We start from the raw sequence: 20,468 nt of genomic DNA on the forward strand, positions 1-20,468 counted from the left end.
AGTACCTTTCTCTGGAAATCTTCCCTGACCACCTTACCCACTGCCGACTGGATTAGGCACCGTAATGAGTCTCCTCTCTCCGTCCTACAATTCCCCGAGAGCAGGGACAGCACCGTTCATTTTCACTGTCGCATACCCACTGTGGCGACTCTACTCTCTCATTATTCTGCTACCTCTTTGAGAATGATTTCTGAATTCCTTCCATTGTATGCCCTTTTAAAATTTGGTAATTATCAAGTATTTGTTTTTTGAGTTCATTCCCATTTCTATATAAAATGCAGTCTCTGGGGAAAATCTTATTCATTTCCCTGAATCCCAAATATCAACCGTATTTGAACAATTTCGAAATCTATTTGAACTCTCAGAATACTATAAATAACAAAAGAGATGCTTATAATGGATATCCTTCTTTGTACTTTGTGGTACAAGAGTCCCATGGTCTATGAAAGGAAAAACAGTTTTCTATCAACTTCCAGAATCCTTCACTTCTGACACCATATGTGTGGGGGTTTCCCACACGGGGCAGTCCTCCTATTCTCTGTAGACACCACCTGCGTGTCCTACAATTTAGTTCAGCCGTTACACTATTTACCTGGGTTTAGCACAGATCCTACAGGCTTAGAGCTCATTGAAACATAAATAAATGAAAATAAATAAATAAACTACAAGGTAATCCAATTTCTAGTAAATGCACTCTGGTTTCCAAAAGCAGAAGGGAAATCAGTAGAATTGTTATAAAAGAATGATTTGTTTACACATAAAGGCAGATGCATTGTCATATCTCCATTGGCAATGGAACTATCCACAGCCAGAAATTATTCAAATGAAGATACAAGCTCTGCCTGCAGGACCTTGGAGAAAACTCTAGAATGTCTCTAAAACTAAACATCTACCTATTGGACTCTACTCCTACATTATGAAAGTCTTAGAGGAAAAGATCAGTAGCTTTTTTAAAACTCTTCATGTTTCATAACTATTACTTCCCAAGTCTTGATGTAGGGAAAGCAGATCTTGACTTGTTTGAGAATCGCTGTGTAACTTAGAGTATATCTTAAGTACTTGGAAAGTGTGTTCTTCCAAGAAAGAGTCTCAGGTGTTACCCTAGCCCCACTCTCCTTGTTAATCTCTAAAAAGAATCAACTGGTTATAAAAGTTACTATTTAAAAAAGTTTATTTCAAGGCTTTGGGATTTTTAATTACTCTTCCAAAATGAAAAAAAAAATTGAGACTGAACAAATGTGTTCCTTTTCAGTACACTGAAGTCTATCCCATGTTCTACCAAAATTACTTTTTGGTATGAACGAATTAAAAGAGAAATAGTTTGCATTGCTACTCATTATTCATTTCTGGCATTTGAATTAGTATAATTATAGAATACATGTTTTACTGTAAGATACTGGATCTTTATTAATTTATCCTCAGGCAGAATTGGGTGTGTAAGTATATATCTACACATGTGTATGGTGTGTGTGTGTGTGTGTGTGTGTGTGTGTGTGTGCAGTTGAAGTTTATTTGAAAATGTGAGCCAGTAAATTACAATACTGTCAAAACCTTGTACTCAAGATCCATCATTGTATCTGGATCACAGATTACATGAAATGAACATAGACTTTCATGTTTACATTTATGTGACTGACTTCAAGTGGAAGTACAAAGCCTTTTCACTGCAGGGGCATGACTGAGATACTCATTTTATTCTGGTTGCTTAGTCCTGGTCCTGAAGAAGGAATGGAACAGCTGTGTTGTCACCTGGATTATTTTGCATGCTTATGAGATGGATAATGGACTGTCCCGATTAGTCAAATGTGACCAATTTTCAAAGATCAGAACATAAAATTCATTCTACTATAAAACTTCATGGAACAAAATTTAAACTTTACTTGATGACCTGATGATTTTGAAGTCACTTTAGATCCTCTCATTGCTATAAGATCTTCAGTGTCAGTGTCCATTATAATTATACTGGGAATGTATGGAAATACCTGTTAATATAATTTTATAGGTGGTAGAAAACTCTAATAACTTTTACTGAGAAAAACTGTTAATGCAGTAAAAGAATTACTGAATGGTTTTGTTACCAAATCTAGTAATTGTTAAATTCTTCGGATTCTTATCATTGATGTTAATGTTATTTCCTTAGAAAAAGTATGTATTCATACCAAATATGTTTAGTTTAGTAATTATCCTTCAACATTAGGATTTATATAGTCCTTTCATAGTAGAAATTACGTGTATGTCTGTCTGCCTGTATACACCAGCAGTATAAATATATAACAAGATTGCCAGATAGTTCCACAGTGAGAAATGTAAGTCCCGTACTTGGGTCTTCTGTTGCCAGTTAACACAAAGCTGCCTTGTGTTGTTGTTTATACCATGTCACAAAGAAGAATAACATTTGTTGGTTGCAAAATTGTTCCTGTGTTTCTTTCTCCTCTCTGTAGGTAATAAAAACGTGGAAGGTAACAGTATAGCATCATACTTATTTTAAAAACTTTTTATTTTCAATTTCCTATCTCCAAAATTGAGCAACTAGTTTGGGATTTTGATTTTCAGTGTATAGCTCCTTTCGTCATTTCTATGTATTTCACTCAATTAAGAAGCCTTTGAACTTGCCTTTGAGCTCCAGGCCAATATTTTAATCTGCCTGATCGATCACACCAACTGTCCCAAAGAGACTTGAAACTCAATATGATTAAAACCCAACTAACGATCTTTCCCTCTGAAACCTGGTCCTCTGTGTTTCCTATTTCAGTTGAGGGTAAAGTCATGCATACTCAGAAGTCCCCCTTCACCTGTTACTTTTCTTCACACCCATTTTTAACCCCTCTCCGAGCTGAGTTCACTTGGCCTCCCGATACCTCTGCAGTCCATTCCCTATTTTCTTGGCCACCTCTACCATCCTCGTCCAGGCCACGCTCCTCTTCCACCCGGACTCTTGCCCACTCTCCTCCTCGCACTGTACTCAGAGCAGTGTTTTAGACTGTGGACTCACTGACCACCCCCTCAAGCCCTGTTCAGTGGCTGTCTGGTCTGCTCAGTATATGCCAAGTCCTGAGCCTGCCTCTCCACGCTTGATGTGGTTCAGCCTCTACCGCTCATCTCCTTCTCGCTGCTGTCCACTCTCTGCCCGTCACTCCCGCTGGTCCTCATCAAGTTCCTGCTCCAGGCCAGTTAGATGTGCAGTTTGCTCTTGTGAAAATACTTCCAAATTCCACATCTGTTTATATGTGAAGTGTGTTTTAGGAACTTCAGATTACCAGTGATCCCAATAAACAGAAAACCGTGCTCTTGGAGAGCTTAAATTCTAGTCATTTTGTACTTTAAGTCTTTCTGTGAAATATTTCACATCCTTCAGATTATAACTCAGGGACTGTTTCTATGCCCTTATCCCCAGGTATGATTAGGTCACTCTGTTATGTGTTTTACTCTAGAAAAGATTGCAGTTTTAGTTTAGTTTTTATTTATGTGAGTTTGGATTTGTCTGCTGCGAAAGGATAGAGATATGTGTGACTGTGCTCATTTTGAATCTCTGTCCCCAAGCATAACGACTGGCACATAGTAGTTCTCATTAAACAGTTATTGAGGGAATGAATGAATGCTCCCAACGACATTATTAAATAATATCCAAGTGGGCATTGTCATGAAAGATTTTATATAGATCATATTCCCTTTTTAAGAAATTATGTCTGTGTCAAAACTTACTGCCAGTTGTAGAGTTTTTAAATCAAGAGTTTACAAGGTGTGTAGGACCATGTTGGTTACTAAAGTCAATAATTGATTCATTTGTGTATTCATTCATCAATTTGAGAAATGTTTAGTCTCTATCATGTACCCACACGACACTGGGCGCTGAGCAACTTACAGTGTAAAAACAGGCTCGCTCCCTGGTTTTGTGGTGCTTCCAGTGAGGGGGACAGTCACCTGCTCTGTTGCAGGAGAGGCTGTAAACATGAAATGATTTGTTGTGTGCGGTCCCATGTTCTCTCCTTAGCAGTGACAAAACCTTTTACTGACAGCAGGAAGGGGATGGAATGGAAAGGATCTTGACTTGTTTTGCTCACTGAAATTATTGAGAAAATTTTCATTCCAATATGTCTGAGCTGTTTGATTTGGAAATCTTATATAAAGTAAACTGCCTCCTTTGGGGCAGCCTTCAAGCTTTCCTTCCCTAATGCACATCATCATGAAGTAATTCATCTTTCTAACCCCTTTTTAAAGAGATTGAAGTGTAGCTCATTTTACAATCTGCATTCTCAATTTGACCTCACCTCCTATTTTCCAGGCAGCAGTATTACTTATAAGTTAAGTAATGCTCTAATTGTGAGTATAATTGTCTTGCTGATTAGAGGCTTATTGAAGGATTAAAAGGACTAATATTTAAAGGTCTAACAGCTTTGTTTGCTTGAAATAAGGTCTGTAATAAGTGACTCTTCACTTAAGAACAGTGAAACTGCAAAGGTATTTATCATCTTTTACAACCAATCAAACCCGATTTCGACATGCAAGGAAATGAGCCCTATAATTATGTTACCAATATCAGCTCTTACCGTTTTGTGATTTACACTGAGGTCTCGAGTTTATTAGCCAAGCCAATGAAATAAGCCACAATGCAGGTAAGGACAAAATAAAGTGATGTGTTTGCTGCTGTTTTTCTGAGGGGAATTCCTTTCTTGGTGCTGGTGTCTGAATTTTTCTTTCTCTCTTTTCTGTCTCATTCCTGCTATTCCTTTGGAGAAGAAGGTGTCCACACGGAGGAGCTGGACAGTGAACTAGGTAACGCCTGCCCACCTGCTGCTGCTGCTGATGCATGATTTGCCCTGAATGCTTTTGTCTCCAGTGAATTGCTTAATCTCTCCGTTTCTTTAGTTTGCACTTCTCCAATTATGATTTTCATTCCAGCTTGTCCATGAAAGGTCGTTCTGACCACCCATGTGTCCGACTGCAGGAATCACACAGAGTTGTAATAAATTGTGTCTACAAAGAAAAGGTCTGAGTGAGTTGAGACTAGAACGAGAATTAGCCAATCAGTGCAAGGCATTCTTGTAATTTGAAGATCAAGGAAAAAACTGAAGTCATAGATGCTTGTCACGTCCCTTGAACTCTCATAAAACAGATTTCAGCCTCATTTTTTTGTTTGTTTGTTTGGTGTGGCTGGTAATCTACATGGGTAATACGAAAAAGCACAGCAAAAGAAACAAAAGCCTACCAGACTAATTTAAGGATCTTTATGCGAGTGACAGCAATATAGTAATTTAAATGATTAACTGAATAGTTAATATTTTTAGTGTTGTGTTGTGATTAAGTCACTTGTAACTGTAGTGAATGGCTTGAAAGCCAGATGCTGGGTTCATATGTGCCATTTTCTTTAGAGTGTATATATCAATATAAATCAAGTCTTGACTACCCTAGCTGTTGTAGTTTAGAAATAATTTACATTAGCAGATAATGCCAACTCTTTTATCTTTGCTATTGGAATATATTGAATTATGTCCCCTGCTAAATTTAATGTTTTATGTTTCTCTTTGAACAATGTTAACAATAGTTTCCATTCCATCTGATGCCTCCACAGATGGGAAAGTACAGATTTTGGCTGAATTGCACAAGAAAGCCTACATGATTGAAAATTGACCATAGTACTTTTTTTAAATAGAAAATTATTTAATATCAATGTGAATGGAACTGTACTGAGATTATTGAATCAACCTAGCATTTTTAAGATTGTCTTAAGAACTGGAAATATACATATTTAATACAGATTATTGTTTTCATTCAATTTTGCTTTTGTTATATAGGTAAAGATAATCATATAACAAAAGAGTTATGATAGAATTTACCTCTCTTTTTCTTAATGTTTGGAACATATCCTGTTGTGATTGCTGGATATGCCAGCGATGCTCAATAAATATTGATAGATCTATTTTTAAATGTTCACTAAGTTGTCTCTTTGTGGTCGTTGCAGTGGGGATGATGTGAGATTCAGCCTGTGTAGTAGAACAATTGGAAACTAATTTTATTTTTTAAAAAGGTATCAATCTAGTGATATTAGATAAAGGAATTGAAAAATATAGAACGAGTTTTTGCAGACATAAGTGCCTTAATTGTATGCTGAACCAGTTGAAACCAGTCTTGCTGCCTAACATGTGAGTGACCAGTGCTGTCTGGGCAGCTGGGGGACATAACGCGGCCATGTGCAGGAGCACGGATTTATTTGATTCTGTGGAAGTTGGAATGTTGAAATTTTTAGGGAACAAGTGTCTGTTTTCTTTTTGCCCATGTAACTGTAATATTGTGGGAACTTTCCTATGCTGTTACAGGCTCTAAAAAATAAGTTGTAATGGCGCACAGCATCCCTTCTCATGAGGGTCATGGCAACAGTCGGAGGTGGTTTGGTGAAGTGGAGGAGCTGTCTGTCTTTGGGGTCAGACAGGGCGGCCGGCCTGCTACCCGGGCTCCTCCACTTACTGGCTTCATTACCTTGGGCAAGTTGTTCACCTTCTCTTAGCTTCCCTTTCCTTATCTGTAAAGAGGGGCTGAAAGAGGAGCTCCCGTGGTGCTTGTCAAGGAAACTTCATGTTTTTGCCTTAACATTTGTCCCTATGATCAGCTCATATTGTTGTTTTTACCAGTTTTATTCTTTATTTCCTAATTCCCTCTTGTTGGACTTTTCAGTATTTCCTTGTGGTACTTCTTACCTTTAATACGAGACAGGAGAGAAAAACATACTCTGTAGAAATGACCTAATTGTGTCCCTGTGGGTGGAGTAGAGATAGACTCTTGGTTTTTGCTTGCACGTATCCACTGTATAAAGAGTGGTGTAAGTGCATGTGAACACACTCACACACACACGCACAGACACACGCACACACACACACATAGACTTTTCTTTTGCATTCACTCCAGATTCTGTTGACCAGCTCATTGCCCATTTTCTTAATAAGAGGGTCTTAATTTCAAACAACAGCAACTGTCAGGTTTTCAGAGAACGATAATACAATTCCAGATGTGACAGGGAAACCCTCTCTATAATCTGCCTCTGAGAGGCGGGGGCTGTTGGCAGGAGTGTTAGACACAGATCATTTGATTATAGAGTTGTCATTTCTGAATTCTGTTGTTTGAGCTGGGTCAGTAGCTCCATTATGCACTTTGGGTTTGCAGAATTCCTCACATCCTCTGTAGACGTCTCCCCAGAATTGAAAAGCACTCATAGAACCTTCCTTTGGAATTACGGGGTATTTGTGTGCTGAAACCAACTACGAGAGGTAGAGATGAGGAAATAAGGTTTTCTCCCAAGCAAAACTAAGTCACGGCTTTGAAATTTATCTCTGATTATGAACATGACTTTCAATCTGTGTGCTGACAAATCCCTTTTGAAAAGAACTTAGAACATCTGACTGCTTCCTATTTGCTTCTGTGGTGAAAATCAGTACAGCATGAGGTTTTCAGAGGCAGGAATAGCAAGCAGATAGACCATACAAATCTGTCCCATTCCTTTTCTGCTTTCCTAGAACAGTTGCCATTTTTGGAGTCTGTGTGCCGGCCAGGTGCTGTGCAAAATGTTTTACAGGCATCCTCATTTAATCTGCAGTTGCTCTTTGAGGTAAACCGAAGATATAGATGTGGTTCCAAGATGTTAAGTAACTAGCCCAACTCCCGACTTAAGAGGTGGCTCAGTCCCAGGTCTGGGCTACCCCAAAAGGGTTGTACAGTCTGGTTTGATGTCCGGCGGTTGTTAAACAAGGTGGGAGAGGAGTATGGTTCTTCAGGCATCTTCAGAGTGTTTAGTTTTAAAAAAATAAGTGTAACGTCATCTTTTTCTGAGCTTCAACATTTTCTTCCATTTTCAGTTTTTAGAACCAAATGGCAAATTCGAGGACAAACATCTTCCTTTTTTAAATGGATGACCCATTTCTATTTTAAGCATTAGGAGACTAATTCCTGTCAAATTAATCACCACTTTGGAAGTAAGATATCTGTCTTTTCAATTTTAAATGAGTTTTAGGTTGAAAAACTAGAAAATTTTTGGAGTTTGCTAATCTGTACCAGAAGATGTGTTTACATTTCCAAATGTGCAGAAATACTAGTTGAACGACCTCATTCTCTGACTGGGTGACAGAACAAAGTCAGAAGTGGCTTCTTACACCCTTCTCAGATGTCCATCGGAGCACTTACTGTGTGGTGTTTGAATCGTCTGCTCAGATGGTGCTCTTGTAATTATCCGTGTGTCCTGGTGCCTAGCTCACTGTCAGGCAGACAGTCAGCACTCAATAAATGTTTCACAAATTAATAATGGAATGAACTGAATTCTTAATGTTTTTCCTATTTTATCTAAATAGGGCCAAATATTTAAGGTTGCAGGTTTTGAAAACAGGCTTGGTTCATTAAACATAATGTGGTCAATCCCCTCACACTCACCGGTTCTGCTGCCATGCCAGAACAAATATACAACTGTGCACCAATTTGCATTTTTTTAATCTTCGCTTTCCCAACTCTTTGGAAATATTTTCTTGGTTCGTTTTAATTTAAATGGTAATTTCCAGCTTTGTAAGGGGAAACCATTTCCCTGTCATTTGATTTGCATTAGTCTGCGAGACTGCATATAAAAAGGCCAGGTTGTATCAACATCTGCAAATTGGACCTGTCTTGCATTTTATTTAGTAGCTTATGTCTCCCAGAATTCAAAAACTTCTTTCAAACCTGCTGTTTAAAAAAAAAAATTAGAAAAAAGGAGAAAACCTTGTCTTTTTGTTTGCAAACATATAACATGGAGCAAAAACCATGAAATTAATTGCCTTGATGTGCAGCCAAATTTGAGCAAAACATAAACCTGAAGCAATTAGCCTGTGTGTGTTTGGGTGCACGTGCATGACTCCATTGTAGTATGGAGCTGTTTGTGGGAAGCCCTGTGCACTGATGAAACGGTCACTGTTTGAAAGTAGTGACCACGTGATTCCTGGAAGTAAAAAAAAAAAAAAAATCTAGTATTTCAAGATTGAAATCTAGATTTCAAGTGATATCTCAAGCATTTGTAATATTCCATTCAAGTTGATCTTAATAGCTGTTTCTACACATAATGAGTTACTTTGGAGCACTGTATTATACGAGCTTGCTTTACTTATGTCTGTATCTGGGTGGCTTTCAAATTGAGTGATTATTCTCTGCCTGACAGAATTGTTTAATGACACAAAACACAACCTACTGTGTTTCCCCAAAAATAGCGAGACAATCAGCTCTAATGCATCTTTTGGAGCAAAAATTAATATAAGACCAGGTCTTATTTTACTATAAGACCAGGTCTTATTTTACTATAAGACCAGGTCTTATTTTACTATAAGACCAGGTCTTATTTTACTATAAGACCAGGTCTTATTTTACTATAAGACCCGGTATAATATAATGTAATATAATATAATATAATTAATAATGTATTAATATAATTAATATATTATATGAGATATTATATAATGTAATATATAATATCTTATTTACTATAAGACCCGGTATAATATAATATAATATAATATAATATAATATAATATAATATAATGTAATATAATAGCAGGTCTTATATTACTTTTTGCTCCAAAAGACGCACTAGAGCTGATTGTCTAGCTAGGTCTTATTTTCGGGGAAACAGGGTCGATGCTTCTTTCACCAGGTCAAATTATCTGATGCGATGGGCTTTTTCACAATAGATTCTTGCTGTAACAGAACTCACTGTAACCTTGTTAGTAAAGTTCAAACCTTTGATATGAAACCTTACAATAAAGTCCAGTAGAGCACAGTTGAGTTTTCAGAAAGACACATACGTCCCCCAATGCCATTTTACCACCACATTTAAAGGAATAAAATCTAGTGAGTTCTTGGAGAGTAAGACCTGTCTTTTTGCTTTTGTAGGTAAACGCTGGTGAAGTAGGATAGGCATATCCAAATATAGCAGTTGAGTGATAGATGCATGTAATTTGAAAACCCAAGTCCATCTGGGCATTTTTACTGACTCAGTAGCATTTTAATTAGGAACAGGGAGAAAATAAGATGTAAATTTTATTTTATTCCAGGAAGAGCAACAACAGCACTATTGTATTGAAAATGAAAAGAAGCATTAATTTTTATCCTATTTTGCTTTTGTGATGTTAGTCTAGAAGTAAAATGAGAAAACTATAAATATTTAAGATAGGAGCTAGGCGTTCAAAGGCAAATTTTAACTATATTTTTATTAAAATCGAATTTAATAGTTGATTTAGAATGAATGCACCCAGGAATGTATTTTATTAGTTTCATTTGCTTGTGTAACATATCAGTAAAGAATTGTTTTTCGTGTAGAAAAATAAACTGATAAAAGAAAAATAATGCTTGCTTTTCTTTTAGGACATACAGTTTTAATTGGATTTAAGGCATTTTTATGAGTCTTTCTCTTTTAGCCTAACTTGTTAACAATCCCTAGGTTCTTTAAGAATATGTTCTTCTTGTTCTAAATGTTCTTTTATTTTTTAGAACTGCCTGCTGGTTGGGAAAAGATTGAAGATCCTGTCTATGGTGTCTACTATGTAGAGTAAGTGCCTGTTAATCCACACTTTTGTTTGTATCCTACGTAATTATGTACATTTATGCTGAACAGCATTCGCCATCGTTATAAGGTATAAACTAAATAATAAGAACAATTTTATAATGAAAATATATATGTATATTTTAATGCATGAGAAAATATTCAGAAAATCTGAAGACAGCAAATTATAAAATACATGAGGGCTAGAGCTGCGTCTTTTGTTTACTACCGTATTATCAAGGCCCAACCTAGTCCTGATGAATTTCATGTACTTAGTAAATAGTAAAAAAGCAAGGATTCAATAGACCAAATGAGTAGGAGCTGTCTTCAAGAGGAGGACATTTTTGCCTACTTTTTGCATGCCCAGGTCTGAAATTCTTCATAATTATTTATTCATTCAAACTTTCTAAAAAGATCAGACAAATCTTGATCATGTATGAAATGTTGCCAAGATTAAGAAAGAAATTGAGAACACTAGCCTAACATGTAAGATCTTATATGTCTCTTTGTCTCTCCCTTGCCTGGGGACTATACACTTGGCTCCTGATTTCCATTTTTAAGTGTCTCAAACCCTTATCATCCTCTTTACTATGTACCTTATTGTAGCATTGGACATACATTTTGTCCTTTTAAAAACATTTTTTTAAAAAACTCAAGCAATTAAACATTGAATAAATATGCCTTGTATCATTTCCTTTGAAAAAGATGAGGAATAGCTAATAAAAGATACTTTGAAGGAAACAAATGTCATATAAATGTTCTGTCATCATAATTTTAGCTGCCACAATGAAGATCACTGCCAATGTTTCTATCCCTCACACTGCTGGCAATGAGAAGTCATCTGTATAATAGATATCCTGGTGATAAGAACATATGATGAAAAAGGCCAGGTCGTAAAATGCTCAGCGTCTTATTGTAAAAAGTTACAAGTTCAATATAGCAAGTGTCACATTGCCACCTCTTTATGTAGCAAGAAGGATGAGTGAGGGGGAGCATCAGGGAGTCCAGCTCAGTGGTTTCTCTGACCTTCACAAAATAAAATTCCTTTGTGTGTCCTTCAGATCATCTTTCTTGCAGATGAACAGTGGGGTTCTTGCCTATTTGGGGCTCATTTTGAGTTCTCCCTCAGCTAATGTGTGTGTTAAGAGAAAAGGAACAGGTAAGGACAGCTTTAATGGGTGAAGAAACTTGGTTTGAGGGACCCGCTGTTACCTTACTATACAGTGCTCCTCCCTTTGTTTTTACAGACCCAGGTGCCTGTTACATTAGACTATTCCTTAGCATGAAATTGCCTACAGAATTAGGAAATACACTAGTAGTCCTGCGATAGGAATCAAGGGGAATCAGACTATCCACCTATTTGACAAGCTTGCCTTTAGAAAATAAAGCCTGGCTTTAAAAAGCATTTTGATTCTAAATAATCACAATAGGTATATTCCCAAACTTCTAGTGAAGTATGATTTTGATGAAGAAAGAAAAAAAATGCTATGTTTGTGACTGTTTATATAACGTGTGTATGTACATACACGCACAATAAATAAGGCCGTGACCAAAAACTCTCTATGTGTTCCTATGTATGTATGTGTATGTACGTGTGTGGGGTGGGGCGGAGGAGGATGTGTTTGTTTTGCCGTGGCCTTGAGTTTTGGAGCCACCTGAAGTATCTGGGTCTTTGTCACTTTGAACATGTCATATTTGCTTAGCTTAGTTGCATTTGGAGTCCTTTTGCCCAAGGCTTACACTTTTAATCCCAACTCCATGTTTGTTCATGAGAATAGTTGACAGATGTTGGTAGATTCCTTCTTTCACTTTGCCATTAGGGTGAGTGCGTAAGCTTCGGTGAACTCTATCATAGAAAGTTATACAGCAGTTTTAGCATTGTGTGTTAGAGACAGCAGCACATTTCCACTTTAATCTCATGTTTTAACAGTTCTATAATCTGTTTCTTGTTGAATTAAAGCAACTTGCCCTGTCAGGTGATTCCTTAAACATTTGGGAGCCCTGGGATTTGAAAGCAGACAGACCTGACCTTGCATGCCTCTTTACTGTTTGCTAGCTATATTATGTTAGGTGACTTATTACTTAACTGCTCAGAAGTTTACTTTTTTTAGCCATTAAATATAAATAAAAATAGGACCTAACTCCTGGCGTTTATTGGAGATTTTAAAATAACAAGCATGTAAAAGTCACAGCGCAATGCTTGGTGCATTGAGCAGTCAGTATTGGAAATCATTCATTTTTATTTCTTCTTCCTAACTGCACATTTTGTCACAAGATGGTCAACATCTCAGACCACCTGCTTTGCTCAGTTCTAATAGTGGTACTTGGCCTGATGGGCATTTTGCTTGTGGGATGAAATGTTTCCTAACCATACTATGTGCCTTCTGCTCCAGCCACATCAACAGGAAGACACAGTATGAGAACCCAGTTTTAGAAGCCAAACGGAAGAAGCAGCTTGAGCAGCAGCAGCAGCAGCAGCAGCAGCAGCCACAGCCCCAGCAGCCGCAGCCCCAGCAGCCAGAAGGTTGGCTTCATCTCCCTCTGTGGGCAGAGCAGCGCAGGGCGAAGCCTGGGCACTGACACCCCCGTGTGGTCAGAATCGGCCTGGGTGATCCCATCCTTTTGCCATCAGAGCATGTGATGTCTTGGGGCCCCAATACAGAGCAGCTAGAGTTCCCTGCCCTGGGACCCAGACAGCTCAAGTGGGGGCCCAATTCAAAGGCACCAAAATCTTCACTGTAATTTAGAAAGGAGCTGTCTTTAGAGTGGAGAACTTTCTGGTGGTGAAAGAATTCTCTTGCCCCAGCAGCATTTGCACACCACTTTTAGGACTTGAGGAGTTATCGGGGGAGTGTGAAACTGACTTTTAATTTTAGGAGTATTTACCTGTAAACATCACAAAAAAACTGATAACTTGAGTGCTTTATAAAAATTACAAGTTAATTCATGCTCTTTGCAAAAATAAGAACAATTCAGGAGAGTAGAACATTCAGTTCTCCCCTGTGCACTCCCAACCCATTCTCAGCGATAAACACTGAGCAGACATTTTCTAGAAATGAACAAATATGCTTATTTTAACAAAAATCGAAGTTACATATGTTTTGTGACCTGTTTCTCTCACTTGTGTATATTTCTTGCGCATATTTCAAAGTTGGTTGTATCACAATTTTTCTTTCCCTAAAGGTCTTAGAAGGCAAACGTTTTCTACAAATGGGCAGATAGTAAACCTGGGGGCTTTGTGGTTTACACAGTCTCTATTACAGCTACTCATCTCTTCCCTTGTCGTGTGAAAGCAGCTCTAGACAATATGAGAACAAGGGTTGTGGACGTGTTCCGATACAACATCAGATATGGACACTGAAGTGTAAACTTCATGTAATTTTTATGTGTCATGAAATATTTTTTTCATTTTTTTCAACCATTTAAAAGTGTAAAAGCCATTTTTAGCTCACATGCTGTATAAAAACAGGTGTTGGGCCCAATTTGGCCTTTTGGCCATAACTTATTTGCCAACTACTGCCATAGACTATATTTGAGGGAGGGAGGGAACCAGTGGGGTGGGCGGGGGAGAGAGAGAGAATTCACCTATTTAAAAGTTCTCCTTTCTACCTTAATCTCTGTTCAATTTTAAAAATTGTCTTTTCGTATTCTTTCTGAGCTGGTGAAACTGGGTGGTGTTAGTGCAGTTGGGGAATGGGCATGTACAGTTGCAGATGAGTGTGCAGTTGACTGTGTTACCGGAGTTGGAAAGAACTCTACGGTGCATGTCAGAGGCACTCACTATGTGTTATCTCTGGGCCTCCGAGGGGAACAGGCCTATAATTGGACCCAGGAGCATTGGTCATGGTCCCGTTTGGGTTCAAAGGTGATAGGAGCTTAGCAACCTACTGAGATCCACCATCACTACCTCAGACAAGCGGGCTGAGCAGCCCCGTGTGTCTCAGTTGCATTGGAGAAATGTCTCCCTTATTGGGCTGGCTTTAGTTGACTCTGTCTTTCCTGGTGTTTTCCACTTGGTCTCACTTTGGACTCTCCAGCCAGAGAGAACTGGAGATTTATTGGTTATATCACAATATTTCTTTCCCCAAAGATCTTAGAAAAGAGAGATATCCTAAACATAAAGTGGACGCAAATACCAAATTCTTTTTAAGTTCTCTGCCCCTGGTTTTATTGTTTTGGGCAGTATTATAATGAAGAAGAAGGTGAATCTTAAGGAATTTGACCAGCCATTTGAAGGGAAAACCAGTAAACTCTTGCTTCTCTTTCTTGTAGAATGGACAGAAGACCATTCATCGCTTGTGCCTCCTGTGATTCCAAACCACCCCTCAAGCAACCCAGAGCCGGCCAGAGAAGCTCCACTTCAGGGTAAAGCGTTTTTCCGGTGACATCATAGCGTTAGCTCAGAACTCTAATTTTCCACTTTAAAAAGTGGAATATTGATAAAGAAGAAGTAGGACATATATACAATGGAATATTACCCAACCATAAAAAAGAAATGAAATCTTGCCATCTGCAACACCTTAGGGACCACCTTAGGCACCTAGAGAGTTTTTTCTCTGAGTGGAGTAAGTCAGAGAAAGACAAATGTCATATGATTCCACTTGAATGTGGAATCTGAAGAATAAAATAAATGAACAAACAAAACAGAAACAAACTCACACCATAGATACAGAGAACATTTTGATGGTTGTCAGAGGGGAGGGGCATGGCAGGGACAGGATGAAAAAGGTCAAGAGTTAAGAAGTACAAATTGGTTGTTACAGACAGTCACAGGGATGTAAAGTACAGCATAGGGAATATAGTCAATGATATTGTAATGACTGTGTATGACTGTGGTGTCAGATTTATCAGGGGATATCCTCGTAAGTTATATAAATGTCTAATCACTATGTTGTGCACCTGAAACTAATATAATATTGCATGTCAACTGTAATTGAAAAATAAAAAAATATTTAAAGGAGTAGAATCTTGTAACTCCCAACTCATTGCCTTGATAATAAAAACCACAATAATTGAAATTCTAAATATATTGTTAATCAGAATTGTCAAAAACATTAGAAACTTTTCTGTATGAACTTCTAAACCAATTTGTAATGCTCTAAAGGTAATGACTGCTTGTCATTAAGGATCAATTAAGCCTGGGTTTATCAACCTCGGCACAATTAACATTTTGGGCGAGATAGCATTCTGTAGTGGCAGCCGGTCCTGTACACAGTGGATGACCAGCAGCATCCTGGCCTGTGCCCAGCTGGTGCCGGTAAAATCCCTCCCCCTGCTGGGACAGTCAGAAAACTCCCTGCTGGGGCAAAATGATCCCAGAGGTGTGAACCACTGATCTAGAGACCACAGAAATTATTGTGTTAAATAAGATAAATTGAAAACTCAACATTGGCTGTTTCAAGATTCTAGTCAACATGTTTGCTTTTAACTAACATTTTCCTGTAAATGTAAAATGATTTGATATTACTGTTTCAAATTCTTATCTCCAGATTCTTGCTGCAGTTTTGGCCTTTATGCATGTTCTACAATGTTTCACTGGGTCTCACTTATTTATATTCAAATAGTTATGAACCCCCCAGACAGGTCCATTTTGAAAATTGAAAGCTCCTGTATCTTGCTACTTTCAGGCCTCATTACTCTTAAATGATAGAAGAGGTTTTGGTGTTTTTTTTTTTTTTTTAATTTGTTTGGATTTTTTCTTTTAAATAAGAAAAATAGAGCAAACACCATATTTGATAGACTTAGGGAATGTGGCACAGAACTATTAAAATGACTATAAAATATGTGCTCTCTCCATTTTCAAAGCCATAATAGTTGTGTCAGGTGTAAAAAGATAAATAGAATAATTATTTTCTCTAATTTGATTCCTCCATTATAATTTTCATAAGAAAAAGTTTCCCTGCCAGCTGATATTGGCATGAGATTAGTATTAATATCAATTTATGTAAAATTATTTCTGCTGGCTTGGTTATACTTTTTTATGGTGATAATGGCTTTGTTAAAGATAGAACAGAGTAGGTAATAACATGATTGTGGCCTCCTCTGTATTTTTTAAATGTAAAGTTCCCTCTGCAGCCTTGTGTTGTCTTATTTCCCGATCTCTTGATACCTTAGCTACACTAAATTTTCAGTTCCTTAACTAGAAAAACTGAGACATGTCTGCGCCTTTGCGTATGCTGTTCCCCCTGTTTGCAGCTGTCTTTTCCTCCCACTGTTTGCTAACTCCTTCTCATCTCCGGTTATTGCTGGGCTCCTCTGTTAGAGGCACTCTTCCCATCTTATTCTTTTCATTTATGGACTTTAACAGTTTATCATTAGTATTTATATGTGTTCAGCTATTTGACGTTTCCTCTTTAGACTTTAAATCCCACAGAATCAGGAGACTGAGTTTTTTTTACTAGAAGACCCTCCAAACAGGGCAGAATCCCTTTGATATGTAGTTTCGGCTGAAATTTATTGAGTGAAACGATTATGTATGTGCACGTAACATATGCACATACATACATACATGATAAGCAGATCAGCTTCCTTAAAGGATTGTCTTAGAGATTGAATAAATTAAAGCTTTAAAGGTTCAGGTTCTGGGTGCCAAATGCTTAGTGCTACAACTGAGGGAAGGGGCCAGATCGTGTTATCTGTGTTAGAAGCTTCATCTCAGATTCCTTCTTTTTCTAGGCCTTTTTGGTGGTGTTTTCTTTTCTTCTTTGACCCCCTTCAGTCCTGTAGTGGTTTGAGATTTGGGAGAGGCTCACTGAACTCTCCCTGGAAACCATCATGATTCTTACAACCTCTCTACTGTGTAGTCTCCATGCTGATCCTTGCCTTTCAGTTATAACTTTGCCTCAGAAAGTACCATTGGACAGCACTGGTCTAGGGTTTCACACAGTCATGCCTAGAACAGCACCAATCTGCAGGGAAGCAGGCACCTCCGGATTATTCAAAAGCAGATTTGGGGTCCCAGACCCAAGAGATCCTGATTTGGTTAATCTAAGGCAGGCCCTAAAAATGAGTACATTTTTACAAAGTTACGCAGGTGATTCTCATCCATAGTCACATCTTACAACCGGCAACTAGTCAGCAGACTAGGATCTCTTAGGGAGTTGCGTGCACCACAGGGCTACAGCAGAGAGCTCCAAATTTCACTGCTTGTGGGTAGGAAAGCATTTCTTTTCCAAAGCTGCATTAACTGATGACCCACCCATACTTAAAACATCATAAAATGTGCCTAAATGTGAAACCCTCTGATTTTTTCTCCCTAGTTAAGTGTTGCAAAAAAGACGTCAGTGGTGTAATTTCAAAGCTCTGCTCATGTCTGTATTAAGTTGAAAACATTCTAAGCTCAAAATATGCTAATGGTTTTTTAAAAATGAATTCAGATAAACTCTCAGACACATGTTCATGTTTTCTAACTGCCTATAATGAGGGTGAAAAGCTTATGCACCACCCACCTCTTTCAGCCTTCTCAATGACATATTAAATCTCATTTCTGTGTTCTGTTGCACATTCATTCATTAATTCATTCAACACATATTTTTGGAGCACATAAAATGAAACGGGGTGTATTCAACACACTGGCTTTCCAAGCAGAAATCCTCATGGAGTTGACATTCCAGTGGTTTATGTATAGGCACATGCGGTGCCCTCATGCAAGGGGGTGGAGGAGAGTGAGAAAACACACCAAACCAACAAGTGAGAGGTAAATTGTGTCGGTGTAATAAATGCTAAAGGCAAAAATAAAGCAGGAAAGCAGGATGTTGCAGGATTGCCATTTTTAATGCACTGGTTAAGGAAAGCCTCACTGAGAAGGTAACAGCTGTTGGTACCTCTACATAAGTGCAGTGTGTTTCCCTTCAAGCTCTGCAAACTCCCTAGCAGCCTCTGCTTCAAGAATGTAGGCTATTGACATACACCTCAAAGTAAAATCTGGGTATTACCTCATTTGTCCTCACTTTTGCATCTGATAATTGCCATGGCCGTTGTCTCCCCACAAGCCCTGACTGCAGCTGGCATCACCTTTCCGGTGCCTTGGAAGATGACCTTACATGGTGAATCCTGCTACGTTTTTACTTTCTTTAGCCATGGTGACAAGGCTGCAGTTTGTCAAGCTTCCAACCAGCCTTGAGATTGTGCTGGAGAGGGGCAGGTTGGTGAGCAGACCTATGACTCTAGGCAATTTAAAAGAGCCTTTTTAGGAGTCAGAAACTTTTGAAATATGCAATTAGAAATTGTATGTGTGCCCAGAGACCTTTTTAAAAAGGTGTTTTAGAATATAGCTAACCAAAAATAATTTTCCTTCCTGGGTGCCAGGTTCTAGTTTGGGATTATAGGGACTTTTTCTCCTGTTTGTTGTTTGTTCGTTTGTTTTGTTTTTTAATATTTTTGATAGAAAAGAAATAGGGCACAAATAAAAGCTGTGGCAAGGACAGGAGATAGGAAGTATGATTACTTAGGAAAGTTGAAAGAGTCTAAGCATTGAATTATGTCTACTATTTGATATAACCAGAGAAATTTCAGTGAGTTTCTCCATTACAATGAACTACCTAGCTAACAAAACCAAAAATAAGGTTTTTGGTTTCTGTACAGAATCTTATTTATGAATGTTACCAAGAAAATTCAATACAACATTAGGTAGCAATTTGGAAGTTATTTAGCCACACACACACACACACACACACACACATATGTTTTAAATAAGACAACTGAATTTGGAGCTATGTGGCTCTTCTTAGTAACTATTTCATTTAGGTTTCTATATTTTTGTATGTGTGTTTTTTTAATATTCTAAGCCACATGTTCTAAACTATTTTTAAAACAATAAATTTTAGCAGTGGACATATCCAAGCTATTTAAGAAATTGTTAAAAGATGCAAATTAACAGGAAAAATCAGTTGAATTCAGAATTCAATTCAAAGTACAGTGGTATCTATGTTTCCGAACATAATCCATTCCGGAAGACCGTTCAAGTTCTGAAACGTTCGAAAACAGAGGCATTTTTACTCCATAGAAAGTAATGGATTAATCCATTCCAGATCTTTAAAATTTACAGCGTTCATAAACCAAAATGTTCATCAACAGAGATGTTTGAAAACTGAGGTACTACTGTAAAAGCTCTTCATTTTGAAAGCAGTGATTCTACACTTTTATCAAATTAGTTTTAGTGAAATCAAGAGAGGACTTTCTTAAAACAGCTTTGTGCAAAAATGCCCCAACGCAGGAGCTTGGAGAGTTATCTATAAATTGTATAAGTTCTTAAATCACCTTTTCACTTGTGATAACATTCCTATATTTTTCTTGTTTTAATCTAGGCAAACCCTTTTTTACACGAAACCCTTCTGAGTTGAAAGGCAAGTTTATTCACACGAAGCTGCGGAAAAGCAGTCGTGGCTTTGGCTTCACAGTCGTTGGAGGGGATGAACCTGACGAGTTTCTGCAGATCAAGAGCTTGGTCCTAGACGGTCCTGCTGCATTGGACGGCAAGATGGAAACAGGTAGAGATGCTACGTGGTCCAGTGGGATTTCCTGTGTGGTGGGAAGGAATTCTACCCTGGCACCCGAACACGACGAAGCAACAGCGTGATTTCATGAATTCAAGAATGTTCTTTAAAAACTTTACGAATGAGCAAGATTCCTCCACGACATAAATGCATTCCCTGGTACAGATGAAAGCCTTTGAAGCCATTTAACTTTGGGGGAGCTGCTAACGGTGCTATTGAGTATAGTAAAGCAGTCCTTTACTAAAAATGTAGATCTGTTTGAATAAATGAATTCTGAACTTGGAATGCCCCAGTGAGAATTTTTTTTTAGAAAAAAGTTCCAACGCGCTTTCAATTCTCATGATATTCTCACTGGCAGGGAAGACATTAGATGCTAAAAGAATGCCTTATTAGCATTTAAAATAAGTAATAGAAACAGTCTCTTTGTGTCC

At 37.9% G+C, this 20,468-nt stretch overlaps 1 protein-coding gene across 24 annotated transcripts in view; it reads left to right on the forward strand.

Moving 5' to 3' along the window:
- MAGI1 (membrane associated guanylate kinase, WW and PDZ domain containing 1) overlaps positions 1-20,468 on the forward strand; it is a 573,273-nt gene that overhangs the window by 481,735 nt on the left and 71,070 nt on the right. For 10 of the 24 annotated variants that reach the window (XM_081071390.1, XM_081071399.1, XM_081071382.1 and 7 more), the window contains 5 exons: positions 4,735-4,773; positions 10,492-10,549; positions 12,937-13,067; positions 14,816-14,908; positions 19,849-20,031. In XM_081071390.1, the coding sequence (XP_080927516.1) occupies positions 4,735-4,773; positions 10,492-10,549; positions 12,937-13,067; positions 14,816-14,908; positions 19,849-20,031 (504 nt within the window). The remainder of the gene's footprint in view (positions 1-4,734; positions 4,774-10,491; positions 10,550-12,936; positions 13,068-14,815; positions 14,909-19,848; positions 20,032-20,468) is intronic. The other 14 variants (XM_081071398.1, XM_081071395.1, XM_081071402.1 and 11 more) reach the window with 2 other exon arrangements.

The sequence above is a fragment of the Rhinolophus hipposideros genome (genome assembly GCF_964194185.1).
Source record: "Rhinolophus hipposideros genome assembly, chromosome: 14".
NCBI lineage: Eukaryota > Metazoa > Chordata > Mammalia > Chiroptera > Rhinolophidae > Rhinolophus > Rhinolophus hipposideros.